This window comes from Nicotiana tabacum, chromosome 13 (genome assembly GCF_000715075.1).
Source record: "Nicotiana tabacum cultivar K326 chromosome 13, ASM71507v2, whole genome shotgun sequence".
NCBI lineage: Eukaryota > Viridiplantae > Streptophyta > Magnoliopsida > Solanales > Solanaceae > Nicotiana > Nicotiana tabacum.
The window spans coordinates 29,056,333-29,072,943 of NC_134092.1; the positions used below are offsets into that span (position 1 = coordinate 29,056,333).

The 16,611-nt window shown below is 37.3% G+C and overlaps 2 protein-coding genes across 2 annotated transcripts; both read right to left on the reverse strand.

Moving 5' to 3' along the window:
* Nucleotides 1–1,012: 1,012 nt before the first annotated feature.
* LOC107765648 (biotin carboxyl carrier protein of acetyl-CoA carboxylase, chloroplastic) lies at nt 1,013–7,418 on the reverse strand. Its single transcript, XM_016584317.2, has 7 exons — nt 7,140–7,418; nt 4,885–4,938; nt 4,646–4,791; nt 4,259–4,568; nt 3,976–4,047; nt 1,387–1,452; nt 1,013–1,291 (listed from the first exon to the last, which is right to left on the reverse strand). Exons 1-7 carry the CDS (start codon nt 7,329–7,331, stop codon nt 1,268–1,270), a joined length of 864 nt encoding a protein of 287 aa, XP_016439803.2. The 5' UTR covers nt 7,332–7,418; the 3' UTR covers nt 1,013–1,267.
* A 1,690-nt stretch (nt 7,419–9,108) lies between these two features.
* LOC107765647 (thioredoxin F-type, chloroplastic) lies at nt 9,109–12,271 on the reverse strand. Its single transcript, XM_016584316.2, has 3 exons — nt 11,868–12,271; nt 9,498–9,597; nt 9,109–9,410 (listed from the first exon to the last, which is right to left on the reverse strand). The coding sequence occupies exons 1-3, from the start codon at nt 12,158–12,160 to the stop codon at nt 9,276–9,278; spliced, it is 528 nt and encodes a 175-aa protein (XP_016439802.1). The 5' UTR covers nt 12,161–12,271; the 3' UTR covers nt 9,109–9,275.
* Nucleotides 12,272–16,611: the final 4,340 nt, after the last annotated feature.

Sequence of the window (16,611 nt, forward strand, 5' to 3'; positions counted from 1 at the left end):
TTGGTAGTTGGGCCAGGTCTGAAGCTCAATGTGGATTTCATTTTCTATTGTAAATCACCAAGGGTAGCCGGCCTCATTATTTCCTTCTTTTGTGCTTTTGTTTTTAAGTTGTAATGTTGTAAGATAAATAAAAATAAAGAATAAGAATAAGGGAAGATAATGGGTGAACAGTATTTATGCTTCATTTGGAATTACCTACTATATAAATTGTGTTTCTCAATTTTTATTTTTTACCACCAACTACGTTACAATTCCAAACAAGTTTTGATTGGCTATGTGAATTTTTGGATCATGTAGCTTCACTTAAGTCCATCTCAGGCATATATTACACAATAAAAATAAAAATATTAGAAGTCTTATATATTTTCTACTGTTACATAAATTTTTATTAGGAACAAAAGACCCTTAGAAAGCATATTACCTATTGCATAAGTACTAATATAACTAGAATATATTTCTAGGTAATTATGATTACTTTATATAGAATTCTTCCTTTATCCCCTATTTTTGTGAAGTGTTGCATGGGTTACAAGAGTGTAGATCGTTCGAAAAAAACTTCATTCCGTGTAATTAAGTATACGTTGCTTTTTTAACACCTTCACTCGTTTACATGTATCAACTAATGCATCTGCTTGATATGACCAAACCATCTCAAGCGGCTTCTCATTATGTTCAAAAGTTGTTTGCCGTTTGAAAATATATTATGCGAGTAAAAATACAAGTACTTGAATGGGCGTACAGCAGTAGCTAATGAAGCTAAGCGTAAGATAAACGAACTGTAAACAACCGAGGAAATTAACTGATGATTTCTGCAGAATTGTAGGAGATTGGAGCCGCGTCGGACAACTTTTTTGAAATTTTTTCACTAAAGATTCTTTTGAAAAGTTGACAAATTGGTTGTTCTATGAAGGTTTTACGAGCGTTCCAGAGGCAATTTTTTACGGTTATTTTCTAGGCAAATGATAACAGAATGAAGAGAACGAGAGGTGGCTAATCCAACTGCACAAAATCCTTAATTTGCTAAAGGCACAAACTTCACTATGTTAAAAGACTGGAAAAAAGTAAGCCAGTACCCATAGAATGTCAAAGAATACTGCGGGGTTAAATAAAAAATCTCCTAATGAGTTCATCAAGGCTCAACCATTCCTTCATTGTCGTTCATTGTAACATGCCATCGCAACTGAAATACTGCAAGATCTCACGGAACAAAAGTAGCACCTTCCAAGTTTCTCTGCTTATTGTTTACTGGGTTTTACTCTGAACAATTCTAAGGTTTGATGACAAACAGAGGCTGCACAGAGATAAATATGGAATTAGGAAGGAAATGTTGTTAAGATAAACTGAAATACCACTGAATAGTTGGATTAGATTAGTCAAGAAACTGACCATATCAACACTGACAGGCTTGCCATCTTCAGCAAGGATATCAATGATGGTTCCTGATTGATCAGCCTGAAGGAGATAGTGAGAGCATAGCAGTCAAATTAAGCAGAGCAAGACAATTAAAAGAAACTAGAAATAAAATCATTTTAGATCCTACATTTGTTATGGTGGAACTAGAAAAGCACATTAAGAGGACAGTGTAAAAGTAGGAGATAAAATCAGGGTGTTCCCTTTCTGTAGGTTTTCTACTTTTTGGTTTTCTTCTTGTATATGGGCATCTTTTGTCCAAACTATTTTTAAAAATTATTACTTTATCAGAAAAAGGAAATCAGGGAGTTCCACGGACAACCCTAGATGTTGTCCTTGAGCGAAAACTACAAATAAATGCTTTAACAAAATGTTACCGCAAGGTTTTCTATGCCATCATTCTCTCATCAGCTCTCAAGTATCAGATATAAAGGAACGGGTGTTTTATGTCAATATGATGAAGATGGATAACACAGGTAAAATAGTGACAGGAGTCATAACTACCATTAATTTCCATAAAATGGCATCACATTGCCAAGAAAGGATTTTTGACAGTAAGGAAACATGAAATCTCTGCCGCTTGTTTAGAGTTTTTTTTTTTTTGATAGATATGCCAAGAGCATTAGCAGATAGTCATCAAAAGTGACTATTGATCTATACCCCTCTATATTTGCATATCAAAGGAAGGCACAATCCATATAGAAGCATTTTATTGAAACAGGTATAAGATTATCTGTAGAAGAATTTCCGCAGAAATAGAACTTCTGATTTTTTTTTCCCGATATTAAAGGGCAGCCCGGTGCACTAAGCTCCCGCTATGTGCGGGGTCCGCGGAAGGGCCGGACCACAAGGGTCTATTGTACGCAGCCTTACCCTGCAGCAAGAGGCTGTTTCCACAGCTTGAACCCGTGACCTCCTGGTCACATGGCAACAACTTTACCGGTTACTCCAAGGCTTTTTCCGTTATTAAAACTCCCAACATATTAGAGAAGGGAGAATGAGGGGCCTACAGAGTATATCGAATTAGGGATTTCCAGTGTAGTTACACCATAAGAAACACTGAATGGCCCTTCCCAGAACAGAGTCTGTCCAGGTATAATCTTTAAGTTATATTTTCCCCTCAAAATGAGGCAATGGTGAATTATTAAAGACCATGGATATTTCTCTTTATCTCTAAAATCCACCAGCCCCAACCATTCTTAGGAACACTAAGCCCCCTAAATTTCTCTTATATTGGCTTCCTTAATTGGTTGAGTAGCTAACTGCCAGAAACTTAGTTCACTTCCTAAAATAAGATTACCTTGGTGACCAGTAAAGAGATACACTTACACTCAACTTCTTGAAAAGAAGACCACACTTGATTACCTTGGTGACCTGTCAAGACATACACTTATACTCAACTTCGTGAAAAGAAGACCTCACTTGATCTCTAATCCCTCTAGCAGTACGACCTCTTGCCAATGACCAGAATTTGACAATTGATTCCTGTTTCCTCGATCAAATTCATCCTTCGATGTTACCAAGTCTAAAATGACTGGCAACTGGTATAACCCCAATCAAATGCTACTATCACAACCACAAGATGAATCACAAGCGCAGAAAGAGGTGTTTCCAAACATTCTGTACATTTCACAGCAAAATCCAAACTTGATCCACAAAGTTTAAGCATGCAGCATTTTCCAAGCAACCTACAAGGATAAAAATCTAAGTTTGTTGCACCATGCGATCAAACCCTCAGGATCCTTTCGGCATCTTCCTTACTACTTTTACTAATCCAATTATTCTAAGCAGAATTTCTTAGTTTGTTTGGTAGAGCAGAAACAGATATTTTGTCCAATATATATAGGAAATGGTCTGGGCTAGTAGAGTAGAAACATATAAATTTAGGGATACTTAAGATTGTCTCTCTTTTTTTTCTTGTAAGCTCTAGCAAAACCACTGGACATCATTTTGGAAAGGAAACGCAGATGGTACAATGGCAAATCAAAAGTTCTTAGTCTAAAACCAGCTTATGCAAACCTCCACTAATCCATACGGCAGCCTGATCAGCCTACAAGTTTAAGTTGCCAAGGAAATCCTACCAACCACCGCAGGAGCATGGGGTCACACAAGTGTTGCAGTTAGGATTCAGACCTGGGATCACCAGATATTTACTCTCATGCCTCAACCACTAGGCCATCCCCTTGGAGACCTCATCTCTTATTTGTTTATGCAGAAAGCAGGTTATACATTAGAAACCAATTGCAATCTCGATCTCAGAACTTTTTGAGTGTTATGATGCTAGTTTAATTCCACACAGGACTAAACAGCTGAGAAGTATGAGCTGTAAGATAAATATTCATTGGTGAATGAGTATATAATTTCTAATCATGCTTTCAATTTGACTGAATGCCTTTCTAATAGTTGTGCAGGTAAGAACCAAAAATTCTTCGGCATCATTTTACAAGCAGTAGCAGATATGTTACTCAAAAACAGTTAAAAGTCATGAAACAGAGTTCCTACATTAGTACAAGAGAGCAACAGCAAGCAAGGAAGTTATAGCAATAGGAAAAGAGAAAAGATTACCTCTATTTCATTCATCAATTTCATTGCTTCAATAATACAAAGAACTTGACCCTTCTGCACTTTGTCACCAACCTGTCGTAATGCACATCGTGCAAGCCAAAAGAATTAGAGAGAGAGAGAGAGAGAGAGAGAGAGAGAGAGAGAGAGAGAGCATCAAACCAGCATCTTATTTGATACAGTGTTAACTGTATTTTTTCCTTTTCTTCTTTTTCTTTTCCTTTTTTTTTTGATTTTTGAGGTTTCCATATTTGAATTCATTACATAAAAGGCGGACATGCAGTACCTTCACAAATGGTGGTTCACCAGGTCCTGGACTTCGATATAATGTCCCTGCCATTGGGCATTTGAGTGGTGGAACAGATGAGTCAGATGGCTTTGCTGCAGCTGGAGAAGGTGCAGGGATTTGAACTGGAGGAGGAGCAGGTGCGGGAGGTGGGCTAGATTGTACAGATGGCACATGATATGATTGTAGAAGTGGGGTGTGTGCAGGGGCAGGAGGCGGTGGTTGTGGTAGTGCCTCCTTCTTACGGATTAAAATTTCACAATCAAGCTGTTTTAAATGTAGCTCCACAACATCCCTAGAATCAACTAGCCTGCACAAAGAACAGTCTGTCATGACTATTCATGAAAAGTCTCTGTAGAGAACTAAGAAACAAATGGGAGCACTTACTTGACAAGGCTTGAAACTTGGCTAATAAAGTTAGATATTGATTCTTCCGATACCGAAGTTGCTGATGAAGTCTCACATGGCGATTTCACCTCTTCCGACTGAGTAATTGGAGTGGCTGCATCATTTGAAGATCCACCAACAGCAACCTTGAAGGCAACAGATGGCTCCAAAAGGTTTTTCACAAATGACACAACATTTGAAAGAATTTCCTCCAATGAAAACCACTGAAAGAATCTTACCTCATTCAATTGGGCTCTTGCTACGGCTGAATGATTCCGACTAGTTTGCAACCCCTATAAAAAAAAAAAGATTATTGCCACAACAGTCTTCTTTATCTGGTACTAGTAAACAGTAATAATAAGTGTCATCTTTGGTAATTTGGCTCTTCTATTGGGAAAGTTATCTGTTATACAGAGTATTATTTGGCCACGGGGGCTGGTGGGCCAAATAACTCTTCCATATGACAAATTCTTAGCATATATTAATCTATCACCATTTTCCAGGAAAAAGAAAGAAGATGAAAAGAACTCACCAACAGATGCACCAAGTGCAGCAGAATCAACTGTAATGATCTAACTTCCAAGATAAACTCTTTACTTTTTAACAACTTTTAAAAGCAAATGCACTCAAAAAAGAAATTAAATTCTACCCAATGCTCTTAAGAGGTGTTTCCTCCACCAAATTAATGCCCTGGAAGTGCAGCTCTGAATGATTCTTTCAAGTTAAACAAATGAATTCCATCATTATTGAAGATACAAAATTGTCGATGAAATAATTGTGTCCGGATAGTTTAAAAAGATGGTATAATGCAGGTTTTGCTAACGATTTAATGTAATGCTGGACTTTGTGGAATCCTTACAGCTTTAGAGGATCCCTACCTCGTTTTGTTGATGTACTTTGTCTCAGCTTGGTACTGAGTTTATTTCAATAAAAAAAATTGGGTCCTGATGGTAACAGAAAACCTAACGAGAAAAGAAGATTTCAATGGGCTCAACTAAGCCCATTACTTCTGTCCATAAGTACATACGCAAAAAAAAAAAATATGCTTTACACACACTGTGTGTATCACTCATTTTGACCCCATTGACTATAAATCTGAGATTCGGAACTGCTGCAACAAAAGTGTAGAACCAATAGTAGAAGTGTTGTTCATTAATTGTTTTGAAAATTTCTTAGGTTTTCTCAAAACATGAAGGAGTTTCAAAATAGTTTTTGTTGCTGTTTATTCTGCCAACTTCGTAGACCCAGGTCAAATCAGTAATAAAGGTTTCTAATACTCTTCTCTCATTAATATTAACAACGAAGAAGAAAAGAGAGTAACAGAAGAAATAAAAAGAGAAACATTGACACAAATTTACTAAAGACGAAACCTTTAATTTCCAATCAATTAGCTAGACCTCATTCATAGCATTTAACAAAACAAATAAGGTATCTTTTTTATTTACAGTTTCAATTTCAGCTTGTAGATTTCACTTCTTTTGACTTTTAAAGTTCATGGATGAAATTTGACAAGCAAACGAATACCCAAAAGAAATAAAACTATACTGATAATATAAATAAAACCACGGCGAATGCATCCTTCAGCAGTGAGCTCCACTCAAACTATACAACTACAGCTGAAAATCTTTTTATACCAACCCCAACTAGTTTGGAACTGAAGCGTAGTTTTATTGTATCATAAACCTACACTAACAGAGTCCCGACTAGCTTGTGATTGGGACATAATAGATGTTTTTTTTGTATATTTTACAACAGTATGTGTACATGATACTCTGCATACACTGACCTAAAATTGTGAATGTGGCTCCAACTAAAACAAAGTAGAGTTTAACTATATAAGTACATGCGGGGTGGAGCTAGTAGCCCGGCTACGAGTTTGGGAGAACCCAATAGCTTTTGCTCGAACAGTGCATTTGTATTAACAAATTCATTAAATATGTACAATTATTAAATTTAGAACCCAGTTATTAACACTTGAATCGTCATTCTAAAATCCAGAATCCATAAGATTGAAATTCTGGCTCCGCCTCTGATTACAACTGAAATTTTTTTTAAAATTTATACCAACCCAACTATAGACCCTTGTGGTCCGGCCTTTCCCGGACTCGCGCATAGCGGGAGCTTAGTGCACCGGGCTGCCCTTGTACCAACCCAACTAGTTTGGAACTGAAGGGTAGCTTTATTGTATACATTCATAAAAGAGTCCCGAATAGTTTGTGACTGAGGTGTCATACATGTTGTTCTTGCGTAGTAGTCTACATACTGACTTAAAATTGTGAATCCAGATCCAACTAAAACAAAATATAGTTGAACTAATATCAACCGACACTGTAACGAATTTTTAAACTATCATTGTTGCGCGATAACCTGCCTTATTTATTTACAGCGTCGGTTTATACAACTTATACTCAAATAAATAATAGTTCATGCATGACACTCCGCTATTTACCTGCATACATAAAATATACACAAATAAATTTTAAAGCGATAATACCTTACAGGAGAATTGGAGTTTGGGCGCTGTAGCAAACCGTAAGGATAATTTGGAACGTGAAGGATTGTAACGGCGATGATGGCAGAACGGTAATAAAGTTAAAGACTTCGGGGCATTTTTGGCCGGAAATACAGCCGGTGAAGCTGAGGCCGCCGTTTTCGGCGTCGCCGTTGTTCCGAACGACGTCGTCATTTGCTCGCCGATATTCAGAGAGAGAGAGAGGAAAACGGAGTGCGTCGATGAAACCAAAGAGAGAGTGTGGAGATAATGGCTAATGAATAAAACGACACAGTTTTGGAGTTTTAGAAGAGCCTAATCTAGACAAATCAGCATGTGGAGCCCTTTAGGAGGTAGAAGCAGTAAATCAAGATGACGTGGCAAAATGAAAGGATTTTTTTTCCTTTTTCTTTCAAGAAGTAATATTTAAATATTTGAGATCATATAAAAAATAAAAATATAAGGATACAAGTTGATTTCTTTCCTTCTTCCAATACAATAAATTCTGATACGAAAAATCAGCACGTTAGGGAACCATACTTCAAGAGAGGACTAAGTAGTTCAAAATCGAACCGAAACCGTTAATCGAACGTAATCGATGGCTAATTGGTTTATTGGTATCGGATTATCGGGGTAATGGATGATGAATGGATTGAGATTTTATAATTAACGACTTAATGGTTTGGGGACAGATTACTCAATTTTCTTATCGGGTAAACCGTTAACCCATTAAAAATTTTTATATTTATACTTTTACTCCTATGTATATAAAGTACTATTAAAACCCCTATGTATTTATACTTTGTTTGACCAAAACAAGCTTGATGTCAATTTCTATCAACCATAGGTACTTAAGAATGCATTACATATTAGATGGAAAAACTGTCAAGACTTGTATCGGTTGGACTTCTTCCCTCACAGAACAAACAGAATAGGAATTCAAAGGAAAGGTTATCACTGAGGGGGTTGAAGTATGATGATCCTTTCTCAGACAACTCTTTGTCATGCAACTTAGCAAGTGTGTACAGTCGGTGGCCATTATATGTTCTAATACCTTTTGTTAGATGAACAGGAGGATGATTGATAAGTTTTATAGAATTGATCGGTGATCGTAATGTAGTGCATTGAACTAGAAGTACTTGACTGGATTGTCTGGTTTTATGTCCTTTTTTAAAGTCTACTTTTCTGGAAGAACAGATGTCCTTTTTTGTCTTGTGAAGAACGAATGTTTGATTGATTACTGAACTTGGTTAATACGTGTATGAGTAGACTTGAATATTCTTCAATTCAAAAATACCGTTTGGTTAGATCTTAGATGGTATTAAAAATTTGGTATTGATTTGAAACTATTTGGTATTTGATTGAATGATTATTCAAAAATTTACTATTTGATTTAGCTGATAAGCCGCCCGATAATTATTAATCTGATACAAATCCGCCCGTTGTCTTATTGGATGGCTAGCGGATTACTACATTTATAATCCGATAACCGTTAAGCCGAACCGTTAAGCGTAATTATCCGCCCGATCCAGCACCCCTAGGACCAATAGAAAAGTTCAGGGAGATTATTGTTTGGGAGCAAACTAGAGAGAGAGAGTGTGGTTTAGAACAATATCGTGCTTTAAAATAATTTTTCCTCGTGCTGAGGGGGCGTAACTAGTAAAGTTGTTGTCATGTGACCAGGAGAACACGAGTTCGAGCCGTGGAAATAACATTTTGTAGAAATGCAGAGTAAGACTACATACAATAGACCCTTGTGGTCCGGTCCTTCCTCGTACCTCGTGCATAGCGGGAGCTTAGTGCATCACTAAGATGTTTTTGCCTCTTATATTTCTTTTCCGCATAACTAATATCCACATGTGTTATACCATAATCTATGTATTATTTTATGTATAACAGAATGTGAAATGAAAATGTGGGTATTTAGCTTTCTTGACTACTATTCACCAAGGAAAAATAAAACATTGCCGAGTGAAATTTAAAGACAATATTTATTGCTGCATACAAAATACATCACTTCCGTCTTCTCTAATGAAAAATTCATCATCCACGGCTATACACTGAATTTAGTTAGAACTAATTATGACATTGATATCGTTATAAACAAATAAGCAGAAGAAATAATAGAAAAGAATACTATTAACTTGACCGCACATCCTCAATTGCCGCTATTAAATTATCAAGTTTTGCTCCAGTGACTTCTTTAACGACCTTATTATTCTTCAGAATCTTGAACGTTGGAACCACCTTTATGCCAAGTTCCTTGGCTAGTGGCTGCCAAAAATTGTCACATTAATCAATTTTGTGTGTATGTGTGTATTGTTTCATTAGAAGGGAATGGTGGGTTTAACGAATACATACCCTATTATCCTGGTTGCAATCCAGCTTCAGAAAGACCACGTCATTATAATTCTTCGACAGCTCTTGAAACTTTGGAGCAATCACTTTGCAAGGACCACACCTGCAGGTGGATTGAAATCAGAAATCGAGAGATAGAAAACAAAGAAGAAATGGAGAAGACCCTGTAAAATGCTGTTTCTCAGAGGCATAAAGTTATCAATTAAATTGATGATAAAGATGAGGTGCAAAAAACAACTAGTTCAAATTTCAAATAAACATTCAATCAAGTAGCTGCATATGAGACAGGCGACAGTGTATGGATATGACAGGAGGGCATGATTAACCCCCTTAATACTTGGACCATTCTTCAAATCCTACATCTTAAAGCATACAAAGCCTCTCCAATCACTTAGACTATTGGTAACATTCTAGACTGCAACATTTGCTCTGTTTGTAGTAAATTCAACATACATTGTCACTTTGATCAAAACTTGTGTTACTCACTGTTGAACAGTGTTATCAAAGGCGAAAAACGCAAAAAAGCTCTAAGGCCCGTTGGGGCTTTAAGCGCAAATAAAGCGTGGGCTTTAATGAAAAAAGGCGCATGTGGAGAAAAAGTAAAAATATGTATATGTAGTTTAAGACCAATAATTAAAAGCATGAATAAGAAATATATGGACAAGAAAATTACGATAAAGTAAAATATCAATGGTTTAGTGTTGCCTTTTCAGGATTACATTCATTGGCAAGGAAAAGTATGCCTTAGAACTTTGATGCGACACCGAAACGCCCGTAAGCGAGGCGAAGCGCTCAACATGTTTTGAACCTCGCTTCAGGGCTTAAGTGCGCCTTTGGCAAAATAGACCACATGCCTGAAAGCATGGGTCTTGATACCCATGAGGCGATAATTCGTAGCACAAAGGTGAGTCAGAACGTATGCCCCTGTCTACTTTTTTGGATGAATACACAAGATATCCTTTCATGATGATCAATAGTGAAATATTTTGCAAATTTGGCGTTTTCTCTCCCTATATTTGTATTTGGTTGGCACAGGGGGTGGAGGGTGTAGCTTCATTTGCAAGGTGTAGGGCTATGGATGTGAGCAATTTCAGTTGTACCAACTACCCACCCAGGTAGAATCTGTCCCATCTTGGAAACAATTTTGGTGACAGCAGAAACTTACAGAACAGCCGGTTAACATTCGTCCTGTGACCGGCAAATACGATTTTCAAATACATCCCATAAGGTCAAGAGAAGCAGTGTAAAGTGAAATTGCTTTAGCCAAGAAACAAATAGTCTTTGACAGTAAAGAGTGAAAGGGAAGCAAAGTGCCATTTGACCATTTGTACTGCTCTTAGGCACATTTTCCACTTAGGTCATAATCGTTCTGAACTATCCATCAACATAGATATCAACGGTCACTTCACTTAAGGAGAGAACAATTGAAGAACACTACCTAGGCTAAGCCAATAATGGGATTGTGAAGATAACTTTCTCTCCAAAATTGTCCAATAACAGGGTTCATCTCTTAAACAAGATTTATAAGAATCTCCCTTTTAGAAGAAAGGTTATATATATGTCAATTCTCTAGTGGTGGCGGAGCCAACCAAGATGTATGTCTGACCCGACCCATTTGACTCTCTAAGCGTAGTTATTTAGGCTGTATTATGAGATCGAATTCCTCAGGAACACATGAAACAAAGATATGGAACGGGTAAAAAGAAATGGAAAAGAGATGTTTCTATTTCATCCAAATAAGAAGCTTTTTTTTACATCCATGTGCTACAACTAGTACTAATTTGAAATCTGAAACAATATCAGCTTAATTAGTTCTCCTATTCCACGATCTCCCAAATTACAGTAGTAAGGCAAACTTCTCATCAATCATTTATACTTTCACTGCCTCACAGAGGTGGTTTCTTCCCCCGAAGGCATATGAAAATAAATTGCCTATCATTTTTATCTCTACTGTACTTTCGAACCATGTTCAACATTGGTCTTCTTCTAGCTTCATTGACCGGGTACGCCACACACTTGGGTGCTACGTATCCCAGTCTTAATAATTATAGATTTAAGTTATATGCACTGACAGTGTAATGATTATGTCATCAGTGTAAATGCTAGTATTAAAAAAGTTATATACAATTACCTGAAGAAATTCTTTACACTGCTAGCGCACAAAACTTAAACCCTATTATTACTACCTTAACCGTCTAATTACCCCAATCCTCCTCCTTATCTTTATCTTGAGACAAACTATACTTTATGAATCTCACATAGGCAGAATTATCAGGATTACGCTAATATTGAGCAAAAAAAAGGAAAAACTTAATCATAATTAAGCATGAACTTTATCAATCTACAAGGAAAAGGAAGTATATGTAATATTACCACTGAGTGTACATGTCAACTACGACAGTTTTATCACCGGCAGCTTCAACAATAGGCCAAAAGGTATCTTTACAAACTTCCGTCACCTGCCCTACCGTCACAGTCGTAGTAGCAGTAGCATCAGAGCTACACTTCACCTTCAAACTCAGCCCCCTGTTGGTAAAAACCCTAGGTGAGAAGCCATAATCTCCTGCAACGCAGACCACTGATTGCTTGCTGGACTTCCATGCAGAAGATGAAGGCACCGTTGAAGGCTTCAAGGATACGCCGTTTACTTGTACTTGCAACGCCATTCGCTGTAACTGTTTGTGTGTATAGCTATGTGTATATGTGTACGTATAGGTAGAGAGAGAAAGTTAAAAGAAAGTGAGAGAGTGAGCGCAGTGTGTGTGTGTGAGAAATGGCGGAGGATTTGAAGGTAGAGGAGGAGAACAGGGATCATTTAATTTGATATGTGAAATGACTATATTATCCCTTGACATATTCTTTTCTTTTTTTCTCCAGCTCTAGAGATATTCCGTTCAGGGTTGTTTTGGTAGTTTTGGGTTGATATGATCTTGTGGTTGAAACTGCATTTGATAAGATGAGTCCAAAAGGGGTTAGGCAGCGTGGGATACTTGGTCCAGATAAACGATTTTTTGGTCCCTTTTTTTTTTTTTTTTAGGAAAGAGAAAAATTGATGATTTATTTTTTTTTCTTCTTCTGATTATCCTCTTGTAGAATGTATTTTTTCCATTTAGGATTTTAGAGGTATAAATCGCATCATTTATTTCTCGAGGCATGGCTGGCAAGGTGAAAGGTACGTTACATCATACAATTGGTGGCGGACACACATGGTGGAAAGAATTAAACCCGCTTTGTCAAAAAATAATATTATATATATGTATAAATTACGATTAAAGCTGCATAAATTTTGTATAAATATTTTATTTGAACCCACTTGACAACTACTATTTTACGACTAAAGTTATGTACTTCTAAGATTGAACCCGCTTGCACAAAATCTTAGGTCCGCTACTGCATACAATATATTATAAGATTGATACATGAATTCAAATGAGCAAAGCCACGACAGTTCAAAATTAGTTAGAGGCAAAGCCACGTCAGCTCAGAGTTAGTTAGAGTCGTTACAAGTTGTTAGAAAGTTAGTTAAGAATCATCTAGTTAGTAACATTGTACAAGCTGTAAAGTCAATTAGCATTTCATTCCATATAAATCATTGTATTACAGATATTTCATTTTCATAATAATGAGATTCAACTTGCTACTCTACTCTTCTTCTTCCTTCTTTCTTCTTCACAATTTCTCTTCTCAAACCTAGCTGTCCTCTCGAGCTTCACTGCTAAGCTCCTGATCAACTGCTAAATCCTCGAGTTCTTGGGAATTCCTGCAATTCAGTAATATTGGTATCAGAGCGTATCGTTCCTTGGTAAAATCATGGCGGAAGGTACTCGATCTATTGACAATTCCAGCAATGAAATGGGGGAATTGTGTGAGATGATGCAGAAACTTATGGAAGATGTTGGAGCTTTGACTGGAGAAGTTTCGAATTTAAAGCATTTAGATCAGACAGTGCTCGAGCTAAAGGAGCAACTGACTAATCCTGGAGAGAATCGAAGGGACAAAACTCAATTAGAGCCTGAAGATAGACCTTCGATGACGAGACAATCAGAAGAAAGATCACATAGGGACGGGAGTCCTGCCAGGTACAATCGTAACTCAAATTCTTCTAGATGGTCGATAGTGAAATTCTCGAGGTTCACAGAGGATGATCTGAGGTCTTGGCTATTCAAGATCGAGCAATTTTTTTCTATGGAAAAGATCGCAGCAGAGGAGAAGATGGAGGTGGCAGCGATGCAGTTGGAAAGGGAAGCCATCCAATGACATTTATCGTTTATGAGATACAGGCAGTACCTACAACCAGCTACATGGACTGAGTATATCATGGCTTTGGTTGAAAGGTTTAGAGTCGATTTTGATGATCACATGGAAGAAATAAAGAAAGTTAGACAGACTGGGAGTGTGAGGGAGTATCAAGCCACTTTTGAGAGGCATGTGACAAGAGTGAGTTTATCTCGAGAGAATGCAATTAGTTATTTCCTTGGTGGATTGAAGCATGAGCTGAATATTGTAGTAACAATTACAAACCCAACCACCCTATCTCAAGTATATAAGCTGTTAGAATGCAAGAAACCTACATTGCTGCCATTAGACAAACTTTTTATTTTCCTCCCACTCAAAATATAACCACAAAAAAATATACAGACCATAGAAACCAAAATAAACCTCTATTGCCAATACCAAATGTTGGATATTCTGCTGCTCTCAAAGGATTTAATGGGAGAACTATTAGTCTAGAAGAAATGAATGAAAAAAAAGGCTTAAGGATTATGTTACTTCTGCAATGAGAAGTATGCACCTGGTCACAAGTGTAAAAAAAAATTCAAACAACTATATCTGTTGGAATTAGAAGAGCAGGTAAAGGAAATCACTGAGGAAGAGGAAGGTTCTTGTGAGTCAAAAAGAGCAGAATTGGAGTTAAATCAACCTATGGAACAAATGGAGATTTCAATTCATGCCCTGAATGGATCTCTGGGATACAGAACCTTAAAGGTAACTGGCTATCATTCAAAGAAGCCACTACACATATTAGTTGATACAGGTAGTTCCCACAATTTTATAGACCCTGAATTGGTACAGAAATTGGGATGCCCTATCAAGAAGACTATGCCTTAGTTAGTAGCTGCAGCAAATGGCAACATGATAAAGGTTAACAAGATGTGCAGAATATCCTGGCTCCTTCAAGGTTCTGAGTTTTTAGCAGAATTCTTATTGCTGCCTTTGGGGTCTTGTGAGGTTGTATTGGGAGTGCAGTGGTTGCTTACTCTGGAGACATCAAGATGAACTTCAGAACACTCACTATAGAATTTGTGTACAAAGGCAAGAAACATGTCCTTAGAGGTACAGGGAAGCAAGTGTAAACTTCTGGAGCTGGGAAGTTGACAAAGCTCTCAGGTAATCAGTCACAACTCTACATGATACAAGTAGTACCTGTTATGTGTAACAAGTTACAGTGGTATTCACTAGAAACTAAGGGGGAACATGAAAAAGATCCTAGGTTGCTAAAATTGTTAGAAGAGTTCAAGGGGATATTTGAGGAGCGTACATAATTGCCACCTTCTAGGGGGGGTGACCACAAGATTGTGTTACAATCTGGGACTGAACCTATTAATAAAAGACCATATAGATATCCTTCTATTAAAAAGGATATCATTGAAACATTGGTGCAACAGATGTTAGATCAAGGAATAGTCCAGTCAATCAGCAACTCTTTTGCTTCTCCTGTGATTTTAGTGGGGAAGAAAGATAGTACATGGAGGCTGTGTGTTAATTATAGGGACTTAAACAAGTACACTGTAAAGAACAAATTTCTAATACCTATTGTAGAAGATTTGCTAGATGAATTGGGGGGTTCTAAGATCTTCTCAAAAATTGATCTTAGATCCGGATATCACCTATTGAGAATGGCAGAAGAAGATATTCCTAAGACTGCATTTAGAACATATTCAGGTCATTTTGAATACTTGGTGATGCCTTTTGGATTGTCAAATGCACCAGCAACATTTCAAGGCCTAATGAATTCAATTTTCCATGATTTCCTTAGGAAATATGTGATGGTCTTTTTTTATGACTTCTTAGTGTACAGTAGGAATATGGAAGATCATTTAGTACACCTAAGATATGTGTTCTATGAGATGAAGAAACATCAGCTCTATGCCAAAGAGAGCAAATATTTCTTTGGTGTGTAAAGGATAGAATATCTGGACCGCTTTATTACTGAAGAAGGGGTGTCCACAGACCCTTAAAAATAGCAGTTGTGCAGAAATGGCCTACACATACTACTCTTAAGTAATTAAGAGGATTTCTGGGGTTGGCCGGCTATTACAGGAGATTCATCCAAGGTTTGGCATTATTAGCAAACCTTTGACAGATCTTTTGAAGAAAGATAACTTCAAATGGTCTCCAGGAGCTTCACATGCATTTGAACAACTGAATTAGGCATTGTCTAAAGCACCAGTCTTAGCTCTTCCTGATATGAGCAAGACCTTTATTTTGGAAACTGATGCTAGTGGCTATGGCACAGGGGTTGTGCTCATGCAACAAGGACATCCTATTGCATTCATTAGTAGAGCCTTATCTCCCACGCATGCTGCTCTTTCAGTGTACGACAGAGAATTACTGGCTATAGTGCATGCAGTTACCAAATGATCTCAGTATCTTCTTGGCCAGAAATTCATCATTAGAACTGATCAAAGAGCTTTGAAGTTTTTAATGAAACATAAGCTTCACACTAATTCAGAGTCGATATGGCTAACTAAGCTAATGCCCTTTGACTACGCCATTGAATACAAGAAAGGAGTGAAAAATAAAGTGGTTGATGCACTAACTAGGATTCATGGTGCTGAGCTTATGTCATTGGTTATTTCAACCACTAACTATGACTTACTGCATGCTATAGTTGAAAGTTGGGAAACATATAATGAGTTGAAGACCATATTTGAACAATTGCAAGCTAATCCAACATCTCACTCTCAGTTCACTTGGAGTAACAACCAGCTAAGAAGGAAGGGAAGGTTGGTATTTGGTAAGGTTCTACAACTAAGGAAAACCATCATTAACTTATGACATTCTACACCCCAAGGAGGCTATTCAGGAGTTGAGGCTACAATAAAGAGACTACTGA

Coding starts and splice junctions, on each gene's coding strand:
- LOC107765648 (XM_016584317.2), bottom strand. CDS start 7,331: ATGACGACGTCGTTCGGAACAACGGCGACGCCGAAAACGGCGGCCTCA. Junction 4,939..7,139: donor AACTCCAATTCTCCTGTAAG/GTATTATCGCTT, acceptor TTTTTTTTATAG/GGGTTGCAAACTAGTCGGAA. Junction 4,048..4,258: donor GTGAACCACCATTTGTGAAG/GTACTGCATGTC, acceptor GCATTACGACAG/GTTGGTGACAAAGTGCAGAA.
- LOC107765647 (XM_016584316.2), bottom strand. CDS start 12,160: ATGGCGTTGCAAGTACAAGTAAACGGCGTATCCTTGAAGCCTTCAACG. Junction 9,598..11,867: donor GTTGACATGTACACTCAGTG/GTAATATTACAT, acceptor ATCCACCTGCAG/GTGTGGTCCTTGCAAAGTGA. Junction 9,411..9,497: donor ATTGCAACCAGGATAATAGG/GTATGTATTCGT, acceptor AATTTTTGGCAG/CCACTAGCCAAGGAACTTGG.